The sequence below is a fragment of the Podarcis muralis genome, chromosome 12 (assembly GCF_964188315.1).
Source record: "Podarcis muralis chromosome 12, rPodMur119.hap1.1, whole genome shotgun sequence".
NCBI classification, from domain to species: Eukaryota; Metazoa; Chordata; class Lepidosauria; order Squamata; family Lacertidae; genus Podarcis; species Podarcis muralis.
The window spans coordinates 33,513,330-33,531,334 of record NC_135666.1 but is presented as its reverse complement, the minus strand read 5'-3'; the positions used below and the strand labels follow the sequence as shown (position 1 = coordinate 33,531,334).

The 18,005-nt window shown below is 41.8% G+C and overlaps 1 protein-coding gene across 2 annotated transcripts; it reads left to right on the top strand.

Annotated features, from left to right (window-relative positions):
- The first annotated feature begins 6,767 nt into the window (after positions 1–6,767).
- AGR3 (anterior gradient 3, protein disulphide isomerase family member) lies at positions 6,768–17,795 on the top strand. 2 transcript variants are annotated; one of them, XM_028751200.2, is made up of 8 exons: positions 6,768–6,921; positions 9,014–9,149; positions 9,942–10,005; positions 11,538–11,590; positions 12,512–12,588; positions 12,697–12,760; positions 14,329–14,412; positions 16,253–17,795. In XM_028751200.2, exons 2-8 carry the CDS (start codon positions 9,047–9,049, stop codon positions 16,300–16,302), a joined length of 495 nt encoding a protein of 164 aa, XP_028607033.1. In that variant the 5' UTR covers positions 6,768–6,921; positions 9,014–9,046; the 3' UTR covers positions 16,303–17,795. The 2 variants fall into 2 exon arrangements, with proteins under 2 accessions (XP_028607033.1, XP_028607034.1); XM_028751201.2 differs by lacking the exon at positions 6,768–6,921 and adding an exon at positions 7,845–8,032.
- The last annotated feature ends 210 nt before the right edge of the window (positions 17,796–18,005 follow it).

Here is an 18,005-nt window from a genome sequence, read left to right as displayed (position 1 = left end):
AGCACTGCAGGTTCCCCATCCCTGAAGTGAAGGTGCCAGACCCACCTCTGTGGGAGGGAATTCTGCAACTTAGGGGCTGCCCCAGAGAAGGCCCTCTCCTGGGCCACCCCCTCTTAACATCTGAGGGGGGTGGGGCTACCAAGAGGCCTTCTTGTGCTTACCTTAATACGTGAGAGGCTCTGTGGGGAAGAATGCAATCTTTCAGACCAAGGGCTTTAAACACTGTTGCTGAGTACTTTAATATAGAACACTGCCAGCACCATATTCCCCTTTTCTCATCAGTTCAAACAACAACACTAGAGATATAAAATAGGCAAACCTTTAAGAAAGAGGTCAAAAATATCCAGAGGAGAGAAAGCCATCTTACAGATCCTGGCTCTCTACAACTTTTGCCGTCTGGTTCTCAGCTTCCATTGTATAATCATTTAAAAGCTTGAGGTACAGTGTTATCAATACAGGAAAACGTTGATTTAAAAAGGCAGCGAAAGCAAATCTTCCAGCAGATGCCTGGCTGACTCATTTAGCAGCTGCCCCAAAGTTCTCCAATCTGTTTCTGGAAAGCATTCTCATTTCTGAAGTCTTTACTGGGACCTTTAAATGCAGGGGAAATTAAGTGACTTTTCATTTCTCGTGGCATTCTGAATATTTCATTTGTGAACATTCAGCGGCTTCATAGCACAGCCTAATTTCCTGGCTCTTGACCTTAAAAATCTGGTTTGGCTTTTCCTCCATCACCTGCAAATTATTTTATACATAAATATCATAAAAAAACCACCCATAAAAACTACATTTCCATATTTGAACGAGCCTCAGGTTTTTTTACAAGTTTTGTTTTTTTTACTTAAGTTATTTGAGTCAAATTAGTGCCACTCCTTCAACTACAAGAAGCCTTGAGGAGGAAAGCTATGGAATGCATGGATCATACTGATATCATGAAGATCAATCTGCTGCAAAAACAGACATTTGATTGCATTTATTCTGAACACGTCTACTGCTCCAGAAATAGATCCGAGTCCCTGACTAATTTTTTTTTTTTACTTCCTGGTAAATTACAAGAAAACCAAACACAAAATTGTTTGTGGTTTGCAACCCAGTAAAGGATTCTAAAATTATAATAATGAGTTGAAGATGCATCTGTGTGTGCAAATTCTAGGCAATGATTCACCCTATCGGACAGAGTCATCGTCTCTTTGTGTCATTTGTATATCATGGATGGGGACCCCCTGGTCTTCCAAATGTTGGACTCCCCAAATCCTATTAACCCCAGCTAGCAAGGCCAATGGTTAGGGAAGATAGGAGTTGTAGTCCAACAACTGGAGGGCAAAAGGATTCGTATTCTGGCTTATATTAATTCACAAATTATCATAGTTGCAGCTTGGGGATGGTATTTTTAACTGTGTATCTAATCTTCCCCCTTCATGGATCACTGCCTTGTCGTAGTGAAGGGGCTTGAATGACTCCAAGAAGCTTTGAGTTATGCCGTGCAGGACCACCCAAGATGGACAGGTCATAGCCGAGAGTTTAGACTAAATCTGGAGAAGGAAATGGCAAACCACTCCAGTATTTTGCCAAGAAAACTCCATGGACATAAAAAAGGAAAAGCTTTGAGAAGAAAGTGAGAATTTCCAAGGCATGCTGTGGTTCATGGGGTCACGGAGAGTCGAACATGACTAAGATGACTAAACAACATACAACCAATCTTCCCATTACACTTTCCAAGCTTCTTCACTATCTCCATCTCCAGTTCCTCCAACCCCTACATCACAGGACACCTTGCAGACAGGAACGGACCTGGATAGCTCAATTGGTTAGAGCCTGGTTGCAAGTTCAATCCCCCTATGAGACAGAAGCATATTCCTGCATTGCAGGCAGTTGTACTAAATGATCTCTTCCAACTCTATGACTCTATGACCTGAGAGAGTGGTGCACTGTTAGGGCTCAGGCTGAGAAGAGCCATGCACATGGAAGCCAGGATTCATGCCTGAGAGCCAAGGTGCTTCTAGATTGTTGCTTCTTTGACGTGAGAGGCAATCACATACTGGCGCCATTACACTGGATTGGAAGGTCTTGTGCAACAACCCCTCTTCTCCTGAAGACGGACATCTAACTTCCCTGCAAACAAACCTGAATGCTCAATTAACAGGTCATCTGGAAGCAACCTCAGAGCAAAAAACAAAAAGAAGTGTCCCAGGAACAAGTGGGAACTAGAAACAAGACTTGGTGGGATGAAGCCACAGGCAAGACCCAAAGATGTACAGAAAATCATCTGCACTCAAGAAGAGCTTGCAACTGAAGTAACACTTAGTTGCAGCAGGAGGACCATCTATGGTTCTTCGTTTCCAGGAGGCTCCCATTAATGGTCAGCCTGGAGGAGCTGAGCCACTCCTGAACTTGGCGATACTCATGACAGCAATCTGTAGTTCTGCCATTCACATGTTGGATTTCATGTTGTGTTAGTATTCTATGACATTAGCTATTCCTGTTCATGTTGTGTTAGTATTCTATGACATTAGCTATTCCTGATCCTCCCTCTTTGTGTCATCTGCAAATCAGTGTTAGATACTGAGATATGAAAGCTAGGAGCTAAATGGCACCTTAAACGTAGGTTGTGGGTGCATCAGCGGAATGAATGTCTAGGCATCCTTTTTTATAACAAGAATACAAAGCTGAAAATGAAGGAACTGCAGCTAAAATCTTATGTTCATTTCCCCCCATGGTCTAGTCCTCATCTGAAGACTGCAAAAAACAAAGCCATGCTTCCCCTGCCCACCTCTCTAATATTCTTAAGAGGGTCTCTTCTCCAGTCTTCAGAAAGTAGCAGGAAGTGGGGAGGCAGAAAAGTCCCCCTTTCCTTCCGCTGTGCAGTTTTTTAATCTGAAAACCAGAGCTCAGAAACTGCTCATGCTAATGAACTTCCTTGTTGCAAAATGCACCTACAACAATGGGAGTTTCAAATGCTGCTGTCAATTTAGTAAGCATTTCCTCCACCCCTTGATCTAGCATCAATTTTAAAAACATATCAAAGAGCGAAGTGCCAAGGACTGAAAACTGCAGCATTACATTTGAAACATCCCTTTAGTCTGATAGGGAACCACTAATGAACACTCTTGAGTATTTTCCAACCAGCTATGAATCCATGCGATGCTCATCTAGCCCACACTGAATCTGTTCTGCCTACCAAAATATAATGGGGAACTTTGTCAAATCTTTTGCTTGAATCCAACTTTTAAAGCAACATGTATGATCAGCCAACCAGAGCATAAATACCAGAATCTTTCTTGGACTGGTTTCTGATGTTAATGATATGAGCAAATACAGGAAACATCAGTGGGCTTCCTTTCCTGTGTTCATGCTAGATGGTTAGGTAAAGGTAAAGGTAAAGGTACCCCTGCCCGTACGGGCCAGTCTTGCCAGACTCTAGGGTTGTGCGCTCATCTCACTCTATAGGCCGGGAGCCAGTGCTGTCCGCAGACACTTCCGGGTCACGTGGCCAGTGTGACATCGCTGCTCTGGCGAGCCAGAGCCGCACACGGAAACACCGTTTACCTTCCCGCTAGTAAGCGGTCCCTATTTATCTACTTGCACCCGGGAGTGCTTTCGAACTGCTAGGTTGGCAGGCGCTGGGACCGAACGACAGGAGCGCACCCCGCCGCAGGGATTCGAACCGCCGACCTTTCGATCGGCAAGTCCTAGGTGCTGAGGCTTTAACCCACAGCGCCACCTGCGTCCCTGCTAGATGGTTAAAATAATAATAATCAGAAAATATTTCCTTGCAGTCCAGAACTCTCAAACTTGATTTAACTCTTCTGAGTACCCAACAAGTCCATTTCCTCCAAGCTGCATTTAAATGATTATTAAAACAATGACTCAAACAGTGCCATTTAAAAAAATGCACAATAAGAATATGTGCGATCATTTTTTTTGCAGCTCTCTGTAAACACTTGTTGGAATTATTTCAATATTTGCATGGCACTTTTGTTCCAGCAGATGGCGCTTGCAGCATAAATAATGAATTCATCTACTTTCACTGCCCCGCATTGAAGCTAAACAATAAAATAATTTAATCTTGCCATAGTTGTTCAGGAAAGTTATCTAGTTTAGCAGTGTGGAAGAGACGCTTCATTCTAAATACTCCCAACAGTTGCAGTCAGAGATGGAAAGACTAGCACAACAACATTGGCTCTAAAAAGGCTACTTCTTCAATAAAGGGACTCATAGCAAAATATTGGGATCTCTGCTGTGGTTAACATAGATAAAATGCATTTCAACTTCTTCAGACTGGGAAGGTGGTGGCAAGATGGGGTCCTCATGCGTGGGGTTGTCTGGGGCCAGTGCTGCAGGAAATTGCCTCCCCTACGCAATCACCTTCTCACAGTCCATGGTATCATCTCTCGAATACGGACAATCAGCTATTCAATCTTAAATTCTATGGGTTGTGCTCTAAGAACTGCAAGAGGAAATATTTATGCAAGAGTTCATGCAGTGTTAAGATGCTCCAGTTTCTGTTATTCATCTTGATTGTATATCTGCCTGAAAGAACCCATTTAATGAGCTCTTTTGATCCTGATGTGTTGGCGAGTCCCATCTGCCAACAAGAAACCTTCCTATTAGCCACATTGGTCCAGTCCTATGGAATGCTCTGCTAATACAGATTCAGTGAGTGCCTTTTGTTTCAACCTTTAAACACCTGCTGAAAACTTTCCTGTGCCACCAGGTTTATGCAGGCAATTAAGAAATGATGATTAGTTGATGGGCTTTGATTTTTAATTTTTATGTGCTTTTAGTATATATAATTTTGGAAACCACTCTGATTTTTTAAAAGATGATACAGCAGTATATAAATATTTCATAAATAAAAAAAATAGATGATGAATCAGGAGGGAGGCGTAAACCAGAAGTCAGAACTGTAGAATCAGAATTGTAGAGTTGGAACCAAGGGACATCTAGTCCAACCAGCTGCAATGCAGGAATCTCAACTAATTCATCCAGGACAGATGGCCACCCAACCGTTGCTTAAAAACCTCCAAGAAAGTAGAGTCCACAGCCTCCTAAGGGAGGCCATTCCACTGTCAAACAGCTCTTACTGTCAGAAAGCTTTTCCTGATGTTTACTTGGGATCTCCTTTCTTGTAACTTGTAGCCATTGGTTCGTGTCCTACCCTCCAGAGCAGGAGAAAACAAGCTTGCTCCCCCTTCCATGTGACAGCCCTTGGCTACAGGGTTACAGCCCATGTGACAGGCCTTCTCTGCAGTGGCTCCCCGCCTGTGGAATCCTCTCCCCAGGGAAGTTCGCCTGGTGCCTTCATTACACACTTTTAGTTGCCAGGCAAAAAAGTTCCCTTTTAACCAGGCCTTTGGTTGATCCAATTTGCATCCTATGCCCTTTTCAAATGTGTTTTTTTGTGGCGTGGGGTGTTATTGGTTTGCTGTTTTTATTTTTATTAGGTATTTTGTGCTTTTATATCTTGATTTTATTCTGTGAACCACCCTGAGACCCCCAAGAATAGGGTGGTATAGAAATTTTAACAACAACAACAACAACAATAATGGAAGGTGGCTATCATATCATATGGAAGAGAACACACCTTTGCTCTCATTCAGCAGTTATCAAACACACATTCTTAATTTTATTATATTTACTGTACCCAATGGAGTCAACCATTACTTTGGGTTGTTTATATTTATGAGTTTGCAAGATGAGAAGGGCTCTTTAGGGCATCCCTGTTTAGGGAAGTTTTTAATGTTTAACAGACTATTGTATTTTAATATTTTGTTGGAAGCCGCCCAGAGTGACTGAGGAAACCCAGCCAGATAGGTGGGGTATAAATAATAAATGAATAATAATAATAATAATAATAATAATAATAATAATAATATTTCAGTCTCCTCTTTCCAGGCTAAACATACCTGGAATGTTTAGCTCTTTCAACTGCTCCTCATAAGGCTCGGTTCCCAGCAATAACTAACTACACATCAGTGCTCAGGAACAGAAGAATTCACAATGGTCAGTTGGAACAGGAAGGCTTCTTATACTCTTTCCTGTCTAGGAAGAGCCAATAGGCAGCCTAGGTAGGCGGAGTCAGTCTACTTCTGTGGCAAAGCTGGCACCTGTAATTCAAAGGTTCACCACCTGGGAGAGCTGCCCACATATCCAGGATTTCCTGACACCTAATCGGTGTCCCAATTGTCAGTGTATTCCAAGCAACAAAAAGGGGCAAAGATAACATAGGTGTGTAACCAAAGTAAACAACTCTCTGCTGAAAGCACAATGAAGTCAGCAAAACTGCATTAGAAAACACATTTAAAACTCTCGCCCTCCTTACTCATCCATAACTCAATCATTATTCTGTGAAAGGTGAGGACTTTGGGTCCCCCCCCCTTCTCGGTTAAACTTTTTTTTTACCTTGATTTCTTAATTACATTTTTTCTGCACAAAGGGTAACTGTTGTATCTTCCTATTAGTTTCATCCCTAATCTCAGAGTCCTAGTGAACTCAGCCATTCATTGGAAACAATAGCACCTCCAGTTCCAACTTTCATTGCTGGTTTCTTATTTCACTGAACTGGAGCCAGGCTGTAGCCATTTGGGAGGAAAAGCCACAGATGCACACAAAAACGCTACTTTTCCTCCGTTCCAATGCAATGACACCTGATACAAGCAAAGATGGGGAGAGAAATCTGAGCATTCAATATGCCAGGATGAGAACTTGCAGAGAAGTTTAGGGAAAGGAAGGAGGGAGGGAGAGAGGGAGGGATGGGCCAGGGCCAGGCATTGCTATCCCTTTTTCAAGGAACTATACTGCTGTAAAATCTGGATGAAGGGACCAGGCAGGTCAGCTCTTCTCAGATCTATAAATCACACCCACTTTAAAACATTTGCTTCCTTGGCAAGGAACTTTCGCTGGCGCAACTGATCAGCTCCGGTGAGCAAAATCCAGAGTTTTTAACATCTTTTAATTGCAAATTTACCTTAAACAAAAGAAGCAAATAAACCAGGGCAGGAAGAAGTTACACACGGTCTACGCATTTTCTGTGAAATATTCACTAAGGGGCATCTCTTGGATGCAATACCTGTATTTGAAGTAGATTTCATAGTGTTGTAAAAACTTGCTGACTTGCTGGATTTTGTTTATCTAGGGTGGGGTCAAAGGTTTCCAATAGCAGCAGTTATAACTTGTATTAAGGAAGAGGGCGGGAGATTTTCCCAATGAGAAAAATGTTTCATTTTAAAAAGAAAATTATATTTTAATGCCCGGGTAAAGTTTAGCGGCTAGTGATTTGCGTGACTTTGAAGAATCTTGTCTGCCATGGTTGGTGCGAACTTTGTCTTTGCAAATCGGAAATGGTTTCTCAACAATATCTTATTAATTACTTTAATTAATAAGATATTAATAAGAAATCTCTTTAATTTCTTATTTAAACAGGTGTGCTTAGTGCTTGCTGATACTACCCTCTGCATCTGACAGTAATAATATTGATTGTTTAAGGTCTCCTTTTATCTGTAATAATTTACCATATAGAGAATTTGGAGCTAACATTTTTGTTCCCAGGAGAGATTTCTTGGCTGAGAACAAATGGAGGAAGAGCCATTCCATACAACTGATGTCAATGGCGCAATCCTATGCATGTCTACTCAGAAGTATGTTCAATTAAGCTCAATAGAACTTACTCCCAGTTAAGAGTGTATAGGATTATAGCTTAATGCTGCAATCCTATACCAATTTGTCTGGGAATAAACGCTTTGGAGACTTTCTTCAGAGTATATATGTATAAATTGCATTGGTTCTCTTAAATGAAGTCTTTTACTGTGAAGGTAAAATACTTATACCATGAAATCCTAAGTTGTCTACAAAAGCAATTACTTTTACAATTTCAGAATTTCTGGAGAATGAAGAAGCCACAGTACAATCTTGTGACAACTTCTCAGTAGACATTTACGACTACGATCTGTTGTGACCCTTTCAAAGTGCACTTGAGAGAATTTGCCAATATTAGCAGAATTCAGGTTGCAATTTTATGTCCACCTTTCCCTGGGTAAGCCCCACTGAACTCAAGGGAGACCAACTTCTGAGATTACAAGATTGTGCCGCGACCAGCCATGTTTACAAATGGCCCATTTTGTCCAGGTCTTGTTAAAAAATAAAAGAGAGAACAGCGGAGATTAGTTGCTCAATGAAATTTGCAATTGTTTCTTTATGGAACCATAATTTAACATGAAATGGGCTGGTGCAATGAAAGGAAACACTCCTTTGAATATTCAACAAGAAGGTCAACCAAGTTCCTATGGGTTTATTAATTATATTGTTATTGTTATTGTTGTTATTAACACTGCCTAGTATTGGGCAAGCCTAGCATTTGAATTTCTGGTTAGATGTGGGAGAAAAATGAATTCAAATCACAGCTATCATCAGAAGCTTTGTGGCATTTTTTGTGCCTAGCATCGTAGAATTGTGGAGTTGGAGGGGACCACGAGGATCATCTAGTCCAACCCTCTACAATGCAAGAATCTATTGGCCCAACATGGGACTCGAACCCACAACCCTGAGATTAAGAGTCTCACATTCTACTGACTGAGCCAAACTGAGCCATTTCAGTTCCGTTAAACATTTCATGTTCCATAAAACAAGAGTGAGGGGGTTGCATTAAATTACTACTTTTTTAAAATGCAAAATTACCCTTTGAAAATTCAAACATTTCCCTACAAAATGAGATTTTTGACTATCAGACAAGTATACCTTTCCTGGTCACCATCTGCTCATAAGAGTCAGAGGGATTGTTCTTAGTGATATTGTGTTAATGGGCAAAAAACAAAACGAACCTGAAATCGCTATTAATAATTCAGCGTAATCTGCCTGTCTTTTTTCATTAATACGTGGGTTTGGTTTCAGTAGTTTGTTAAAGGAAATTCGTATCTCTTTCTTAGAATAAAAAAAGTATCTTATCAGAACACATACAAGCACAGCTTCTCAGGAAGATACCAGGTTAAAACATTGACTTTCTCTTCCATTTATCAAGGTCTATCTTGAAGAGGGTTGAAAGAAGACAAAGATGCACTCAGCGCTGGGCTTATCTTTCATGCTAATTGCTGTTTCCTCCAATTTTGCAATGGCAATCAAAAAGGAAAAAAGAGTTCCCCAGACACTCTCCAGAGGTACTGTAGTGTCACTCTGTTCTTTGGATCCCTGCACAATCTGATTCCTTTTTAAAGTTCATTCAGAACAAGTAGGTGTTGAACGAGGTATGGAAATTTTTTAAGACAAGGAAATTATTATTATTTAAATAACCAATGGATCAGGGAGGTAGCTTGAAAGATGAAGATCATTGCTTGCTGGTTCTAGCCTGAAAGCATCACTTCATCCAGACTCTAACCTAATTAATTAATAATAATAATAATAATAATAATAATAATAATAATAATAATAATAATTTATTACTCATACCCCACCCATCTGGCTGGGTTTGAAAATTCAAACCCAGCCACTCTGGGAGGCTCCCAACAGAATATTAAAAACATGATAAAACATCAAACATTAAAAACTTCCCGAAACAGGGCTCCCTTCAGATGTTTTCTAAAAGTCAGGTAGTTGTTTATTTCCTTGACATCTGATGGGAGGGTGTTTCACAGGGCGGGCGCCACCACCAAAAAGGCCCTAGAAGAATGTGGCTTCTCCTTGAATATGGTGGTGGGTTGGTTTTTCAAATGGCGTGAAAACACTGTCCCACATGCTCTCACCTAAATATTTGTGCGCCTGGTATGTGCCAAAAATGTCATGAGAAAATTGGTGCCTAATAACAGAGAGGATAACGTACAAACTACTGATCAGCCTCTATAAAAAGACGGAAAGGGTGGACATTTGCAATTTTCATTGTTGGCTTAGGTTACTTTGAAAAATATATTGGATGATTGAATGGACACTGATCTACCTTGAATCTGTTGTTCCAGGATGGGGAGATGATATAACTTGGGTACAAACTTATGAAGAAGGGCTCTACCAGGCAAAACAAAGGTAAGATCCCATCCCTGAAGCTGTTTGGGAGAAGGAGGTTTGCTCTAACAAAATATCCCTTCCAGGCTGACAGTGTAAGAACTATGCATATATCTCCTACAACTCAAGGATGGGGAAGCAGTTTCCATTCAATGGAAGCTGATTCTCCCTCCCAGTGCTGCACTTTGAAGCAGCTGCATGCTGCTCCCTTTCAATCTCCAAAGGCAGCAGCAAGGGAAAACTTGCTCCGTGTGGCTCCTTCCCATTTCCATCCGGGGTGGAAAGGAGCAGCGTGGGGAGACTTGCAAAGCTTAGGGCTGGCAACACCCTTTGAGTTGTGCTTCCCAAGCTTGGGAACCCAGCACAAGGGATTTTGGCAGGTGGGCGGGATAATCCACCTGTCAACTGTGCAACATCATGACGACATCGTGTGAATGACAGGTGGGTTGCCCCGCCCATGTTTCAAAGTTGGCCCATGGGGTGGGGTCACAGTCAAAAAGGTTCCCCACCCTTGCTGTTAGGTGTGATGCCATGAGTAAAATTCCCCCCAGTGATCTAATGGACCTTACAGGTTGATAGAAGAGTAAATAATAAAATAATAATAATAATAATAATAATAATAATAATAATAATAATAATAATAAAAAATTTATTTATATCCCGCCCTCCCCAGCTGAAGCCGGGCTCAGGGCGGCTAACAACAATCAAATAATCAAACAGTCAAATAATCACACATTCTAAAAATATTTCATTATAAAAATTAATTAAAATCAAATTAAGCAAAATTCTGTGCAGGTTGCCAGAGGAGGGAGTCAGGCTGCGCCCTGACCAAAGGCCTGGTGGAACAACTTTCACATAATTCATTTCCAAATTGTTATGGGCTTTATGTATGAGGTAGGAGTCTTGAGATGAAATATGGAAGGTGGTATTGTTGGCAATTTGCAGATTAGTTGTGCTGCAGAGAGCTTGCTGGGGAGACCATACATTACAAGGAACGCAAAATAACTTTAGCTAGGTTTTAATAACAATAACAAAAACTCCTTTACATTAAATATATCAATAAGCATGACCCATCCCCCAGGGTACTGGGAGAGCTAGGTGCTGCTCTTTATATACTATACCCAATTGCTGACACAGCTTAATTAACACAACTTAGCAGCACCTGCTATACTGTTTCACAGCTGTAAAACTAGGTCATGTTATTTGCTCTGGCCCTTAAAGACATACACATCTTGTGGAACAATAATGAACCTTCAAATTTAAAGAGACCATTCAACAGGTATCAGACGTTCAAATATGGCTGTTATAGTTGCTCTGCAGGTTTCATGTTTCACCCGCGCCTGTCAGGGAGGGGAATTCTACTATGGGATGGCGTAAACAAACCTACACTGCTTACTTTTCTTGTCCCTTTGCAGAGGATTTCTCTGAGCCTGTTCAATGTACTTTCTAATCGTTACTTAATTCATTGCCACACCATTTGCCCATCGTCCCATTTGTGATAGAAAAATGTATCTGCATTTAACCTAATACGTTTTTTTCTCTCCTTGGAAAAGTAATAAGCCACTGATGGTCATTCACCATTTGGAAGATTGTCCATATTGTCAAGGTAAATCAAGCATGTTTGATTTGAAACGACAATTTCTTGTATCTCTCTGCAAGCATAAATGATTCTACTGTGTGTTGCACTTCAGGTGGCTGCTTGCATATTCCCTGCAAAGAGGAAACAGGATACACATTTGACTCTAATTTAAGGTTACCAGGTTTTTTTCCAATGAATCCGGGGACACTTTTCAACTTCAGTAGGAATGATAGGATTTTGTATGGGGACTGATTTGTAAATCCAGGGACTGTCCCCAGGAAACGGGGACATCTGGTAACTTTACTCTAATTCAAATAGAAATACAGTGTCCCTTACCTTGGTGGGAAAGACTTTGACTGGGGTGCCAGTTCTGTCTTCTGTTGTGAAGAGGAAGACGGGGTCATGGAAGATATGACCACAATGGATGGTTCTATTTTGTATTGTTCTATGTCGTAGTCTCATTGTAGAACAACAGCATGCAGAATTCAGTGGAGCTGGGAGGCCAGACAACCAGAAGAGTCTCTGAGGTGTACTTGCCTGGAGGTCAGGCAAGTCAGCATCCAAAGTCAGGTCCAGTCTTAGGATTGGGCAAACAGCAATCTATGTGGTCAGATGGTCCAGGGGTCAGGGAATCTGATGATCATGGGGTCAAGACAAGCAGGAAGCAGCAAGGTAGGGCCAGGAGCTACAAGAGTTGTTGCCAGCATCTGACTGCTGCTGGAATCTCTGCTTGAGAAGGCTGAAGCCAGCTGGTTCTCATCAGTGCCTTCTTCTCCTCTGTGTCCTTGAAGGCTGATCAGCTGCAAGTGGAGTGACTCTGCCTTCTCCCCCTTCAGGCTGCTGTTCAGCAGGGTCCAAGACACACTAATAAAGAGGAATGCTTGCCTACTCTCTTGGCATTTCTTGTATTTTGCACTTGGAATGACAATCTTCCTTTGCTCTCTCCAGCACTGAAGAAGGTTTTCGTGGACAATCAAGAAATTCAAGAAATGTGCCAGAATAACTTCATCATGCTTAATCTGATGGTGCGCACATATAATGCACAGATTAAACTTATTGTTTGTAGTTACAATGATTGATTTAGTGCTAAAGGTTAAGATGGTGTGCATTCTTTTCTTTTTTTCCCCTGCCAGCATGAAACAACAGACAAGAACATGTCACCTGATGGACAATATGTGCCTCGAATCATGTTTGTAGGTATGTGTTGGATGTGACTATAACCCTAAAATGGAACCTCATCTCAATGAAGCATGAGGATTTCCAGCAGCTGGTTGACACTGCAGGAGAGCCCAGGGGTGGTGAAGGGAAAGTGAAAGTCGCCTGCTCCTAGCAGTAATGTAAACTTAAAATAAATACATGCCTAACATTGCAGCAGCAGATCTCTACAAAACATTGCAAAGGTGGTCAACTACAGAATGCACATTTAACACAACAAAGTTAACCAAAAAAAGTTTATCTGAAAGATTTCAAAAGAAAACATAACTAAAGGGATACAAAATACTCATCTAAAAGAGCATAATTAACAAGAGAATACAGTAGTATCATAAGCATAGTACATATCTGCTGTTGTTGCTGCTGCCACTCTTGCCAATGTTGGTTTGTTTAATAAATAATAATAATAATAATAATAATAATAATAATAATAATAATAATAATAATAATAATAATTTATTTATTTATTTATTTATACCCCACCCATCTGACTGGGTTTTCCCCAGCCACTCTGGGCAGCTCCCAATAGACTATTAATAATAATAATTAAAAAATCAATAAAACATCAAACACTAAAAACTTCCCTAAACAGGGCTGCCTTCAGAAATCTTCTAAAAGTCATATAGTTGTTTATTTCCTTGACATCTCATGGGAGGGTGTTCCACAGGGCAGGCACCACCACAGAGAAGTCCCCCTGCAATGAACAGGGTGGTGATACAATGACTACTGCAATCAACGCAAGATAATATCACCAAGGCACCTATCTGTAAACAAACACTAAACATCCATAAAAATGGCAAAGGTAGTTTCTTTCCCAAATAAGTTTTATCTTAAACAACAGCAAACACAGTAAATAAAGAGTCCACTTGTGATATACCAGTGGTTCAGTGCTCGGACGTTGTTCTGGTAATCCGATGTTTCGTCACTAAAGAGCTTAGTCATCAAGCTTTGTAGTAAATAATATACAAGAGAAGACAGTATGTAAATGACTTGAAGCAGGTAAATCTGTCCCCATCTGCATGTTGCCATTGGGAAGAGCATAGAAAGAGGACGCTGTCCTTCAATTTGTTAAACCTCCTGATGGTTTGTGGCAGGTGGCGGCGGTGGAAGCTCAGGCTCAATGACCTGGGTCTTCAACTAAGAGACAGCCCAGATAGATTCCTACCCACATCCCAACCATCCATTACTGTTGTGCAATGGGTTGGTTCACACTTAATGCTAAACTATTGTTTGGTGCTATAGGAACAAGTTCTTACACACATGCTCTCTCATCCCTCTGCTTCCGTCTCCTTCAAGTGCTGTACTAATTAATTAGTAATGTCCAGGTGTTCAGAAAACCATAGTTTGCTTTCACATCCAAACCAGCAAACTATGGGTTGTCCTTGCCTTGAGAACCATAACTGGAATCAGACTCTAGACTGGGCCATATTAAAATTAATTGCATTACAGACTACTGAGTAACATCCCTCAAAAATCTTAATTCCTACCTCTTAGCATGAAATAAGAGTAAGATGCTGTTATATCAGGGATGACTGCATTGTTTGCTTTTCCAGATCCTTCTCTCACGGTAAGGGCTGATATCACTGGAAGATACTCTAATCGACTCTATACTTATGAGCCTCAAGACCTGCCAGTCTGTGAGTTGATCCCTCAAAACAAGCTTATGTTTGTGCTGCCCATACAGGGAGTGCTCAGGTGAACCCCTCCAGGAGATTACAAAATACCCAGAGTGAAAAGCAGGTCTGCACTTTCTGCATACTGCTGTGCCAAAAAATTACCTCCTGCATTATTATTATTTTTAAAAATCTCTTTTTATTAATGAGAAAAGAAATGGCTTTCAAAAATTATCAAAGTGGAAAGAAAATGTTACAGAAACTCTCACAGGTTGGGTGCAGGTTTTTTTGTCTTGCTTGCCTTACTTTTGAAGAAACCAAGGGGTGTTTATGCATGAAATATACTCAGAGTCGAGAGTGGATTTCATGCTCTTTATTCAGCTCATAGTGGTGAGGAGGAATGGAAGTTCCCCCAGAATGTCTGCTTTATATACATTATTTACACAATGGGCCCCACGTTATTGGCTAATTCCAGGATTTTCCTGTAGGCCAATCAGGTTGCGGATTCACTTCCACCTGGAGCTGGATTGGGTGGCTCCTGTGGACTAATCAGACTGCTGCATTCTGGATCCTATTGTTCCAGGACCAATCAGACTGCTGCATTCTGAATCCTATTGTTGTAGGACCAACAATGAGGTTCCTTTTTTCACCTTACATATCATCCCAGCAGTGGTCTGCACTCTGCAGCCTTCCTGGACATGTGCATTTCCATTAAAGCAAGAAATTCTAGAATTTTGTGGACAGCTGACAGCACAGCACTAATGCCTGTATGCTTTACTGGCCCCATGCCCTGATGTCTGCATGTTTAGTGCAGCATCCAAAGGGGAGCTTTCATATACTTACACACACAGGTTGCTGTTTCAGATGTTCTGAGCATATGGACATTGGCCAGGGGAGCAGTGCACTGCTATCCTTGTGCTTGTGGCATATATACACAGTAGAACCTCTACTTATGACCGCCTCTACTTGGGCCCAATCCAAGCTGCAACCACGGCAAACCTGGAAGTAAATGCTGGGTTTGCAGCGATTCCTGCATGTGCAGAAGCGGCTTCTGCCATTTGCGCACGCGCAGAAGAGGCTGACACTGTCTGCACATGCTCAGAAGCGTGCTGCCGCCGAATGCACCTGCGCACAATGGCGCTTCTACCAGCAACCCAGATTGACTTGCGGATGGACCTCCGGAACTGATTACGTCTGTAAGTAGAGGTTCCACTGTATATATATTCGAACTGCTAGGTTGGCAGAAGCTGGGACAGAGCAACGGGAGCTCACCCCGTCAAGCGGATTCCAACCGCTGACCTTCCAATCAGAGAGAGGGTTTTTTCCCCAAGAAAAATAGGCCCCTCTGCCTCCATCTCTTGTCCCCTCCACCCACTCAATCCCTCCCCCTGCACCTTTGCCACCGCCACTTCCCGCAGCTACAGGCATGGCCTCTCGGAGCCACACAGTTGCTGAAGAGCCTTCCAAGGAAGGTTCCTGATGATCGTGAAAAGGTCGCGCCACCTTTTTACGGTTGTGGTTCAGACAAGATCCGGATATGGGGAGCCAAGCACACATCTCCCCTTCCCCACACTGGCCCCTTTGCATTTATATAGAGCTGGGGACAGGGAGAACAAACAGAGGTCTGTTGGGCCCAGGCAGAGATTAATTGGTATGTGGCTGCATTGCACCTGCACTTGACTGGATGGAGCTCAAAGCATTTCTGGGTTCTTTTGTTTTGCTGTCCATGTGCAAGAAGATCCCAGCTGTTGCTTCCAAAGGTCAGTGGGGTGGGGAAAACAGCAGGATTTTTGGTAGTTTCTTTTCTCTATTTTTAACCGTGATCATCATTCACGTCACTATCTTTTTCTCTCCTTTTTTTCAGTAATAGAGAACATGAAGAAAGCATTGCGTCTTGTTCAGACTGAGCTATAAGTGCAGCGGTGAGATCATCACACCCCAGGGAAGCAATGTGAATCAAGAAGTGTCTATCTGGACCATCTCTCTTTTCCCTCTCTGGAATTTTATTCCCAACCTGCCGTTATCCCATTCCAGGCCTATCTTGCCTCTTCCAAGGGTGGTAGCTGTAGTAGTAGTATCATGCCACTTTAAATAGTCATGGCTTCCCCCAAAGAATCCTGGGAAATGTAGTCTGTTAAGGGTGCTGAGAGTTGCTATTCCCCCTACAGAGCTATAGAGTGGCTTAACAGTCTATCCCCCTTTCCACAGAATTCTAGGAATCCTAGCTCTCTGAGGGGGATAAGTGTCCTCCTAACAACTCCCAGCAAATTTAATCAACTACAGTTCCCAGGATTCTTTGGGGGAAGCCATGACTGTTCAAAGGGGCATGGTGATGCTTTCAAAGTATGGAGCAGTTGTGGCCATGGATGCAGTATCAAACCTCAGTTAGTGAGAATGAAGGCACAGTTTTACCTCAGGATCCTTCCCTTCCTGGAACTTCATATCACAATACCCCCCCACAGAGTCTCATTCCACAGTTCGAGAATCTGCAGTTGGAGGAAAGCATACATAGCAATGCTTATATTTGTGAAAATAAGATACAAAGTATGCTAGGATGGGGGAAACTGCTTTGCAGAAATGTGTATAGTAGGGGAAATTATGCACAAGCATGCATCTGTTAGGATCAATTAGCATGAAAATGCTGGTGAATTTTATATACGTGGAAATGTGGAGAACTGAATTTAAGATTACAGAAGATCTGAGAAATGGAAATTGACAGATTCACCCATCCTGAAAGCCACTAGCTGGCAATTTCCTATAATGCCCATGCAAACATATTAACATAAATGTATGGCTATACACTGGAAGCTCCCATAGTTTTCAACCTAGGGTGTAAAATGCTCTGTTTCAGTACATCCCAACCATACAAGATGCACAGAAAAGCATCAATCCATGCTGGATTAATAGAACCTAGTGCAAACCAGTGCAGGCTCTGCAATCTAAATAGCTAGGAGCTGCTTCCAGCATAGGCGTGCTGGAGATGAAAAGGTATTTCTCTTTTCCAGTGATGCTTCTTGTATTCATGGTTACCTAGATGAGAATCTCCTGCTGCATTTCTTATGTCTATTAATTTGCAGTAGTTAGCTTCCTTTCTTTATAATGCTGTGTAGAAATAGGCTTTTGTGCAGAGTTATCTTGAAGATTTCATTGCAATCTGCATTTGCTAAGATAGTGTGAATGAGCGAAAGATCAATTTCTTACAACACAGTCCTAGGAAAGTTTATTCAAAAATCATTTCCACTGATTTCAGTGGGATTGACTTCTTAATAGGTGGCTTAAGAGCACAGCCTTAGTTGTTCTGCAAAGGAATTGGTTGTATTATCTGCACAAATTACTCAAATTATTTGAATTTTGTATGGGGAAAAACCCCCAAAATAAAATAATAAACTGCTGACGAATCCTTCAGACCTCTCTTTGGTGTTGTCAGTTTGTTTTATGATTTCTGCCTCTCGTTTCCAACTATAGTTCAAAGCACCTTTCATCAAATCTGAAACTGCAAAGCTTGGGTGTGTGGCAGGCAAAGGAGGGGGCACTGGGCAGGCTGTGACCCACCTGAAAGTGAGCCAAGGCTGTTTGAGAAACACTGGCACAGAGGATGTGCAGTCCCCATCAGTGCC

What these genes read in the sequence shown, in the direction of transcription:
- AGR3 (XM_028751200.2), top strand. Translation starts at nt 9,047, where the DNA reads ATGCACTCAGCGCTGGGCTTATCTTTCATGCTAATTGCTGTTTCCTCC. An exon ending in CTCTACCAGGCAAAACAAAG is followed by an intron (nt 10,006 to 11,537) that starts GTAAGATCCCAT and finishes TCCTTGGAAAAG; the next exon opens with TAATAAGCCACTGATGGTCA. An exon ending in GCCTCGAATCATGTTTGTAG is followed by an intron (nt 12,761 to 14,328) that starts GTATGTGTTGGA and finishes TTGCTTTTCCAG; the next exon opens with ATCCTTCTCTCACGGTAAGG.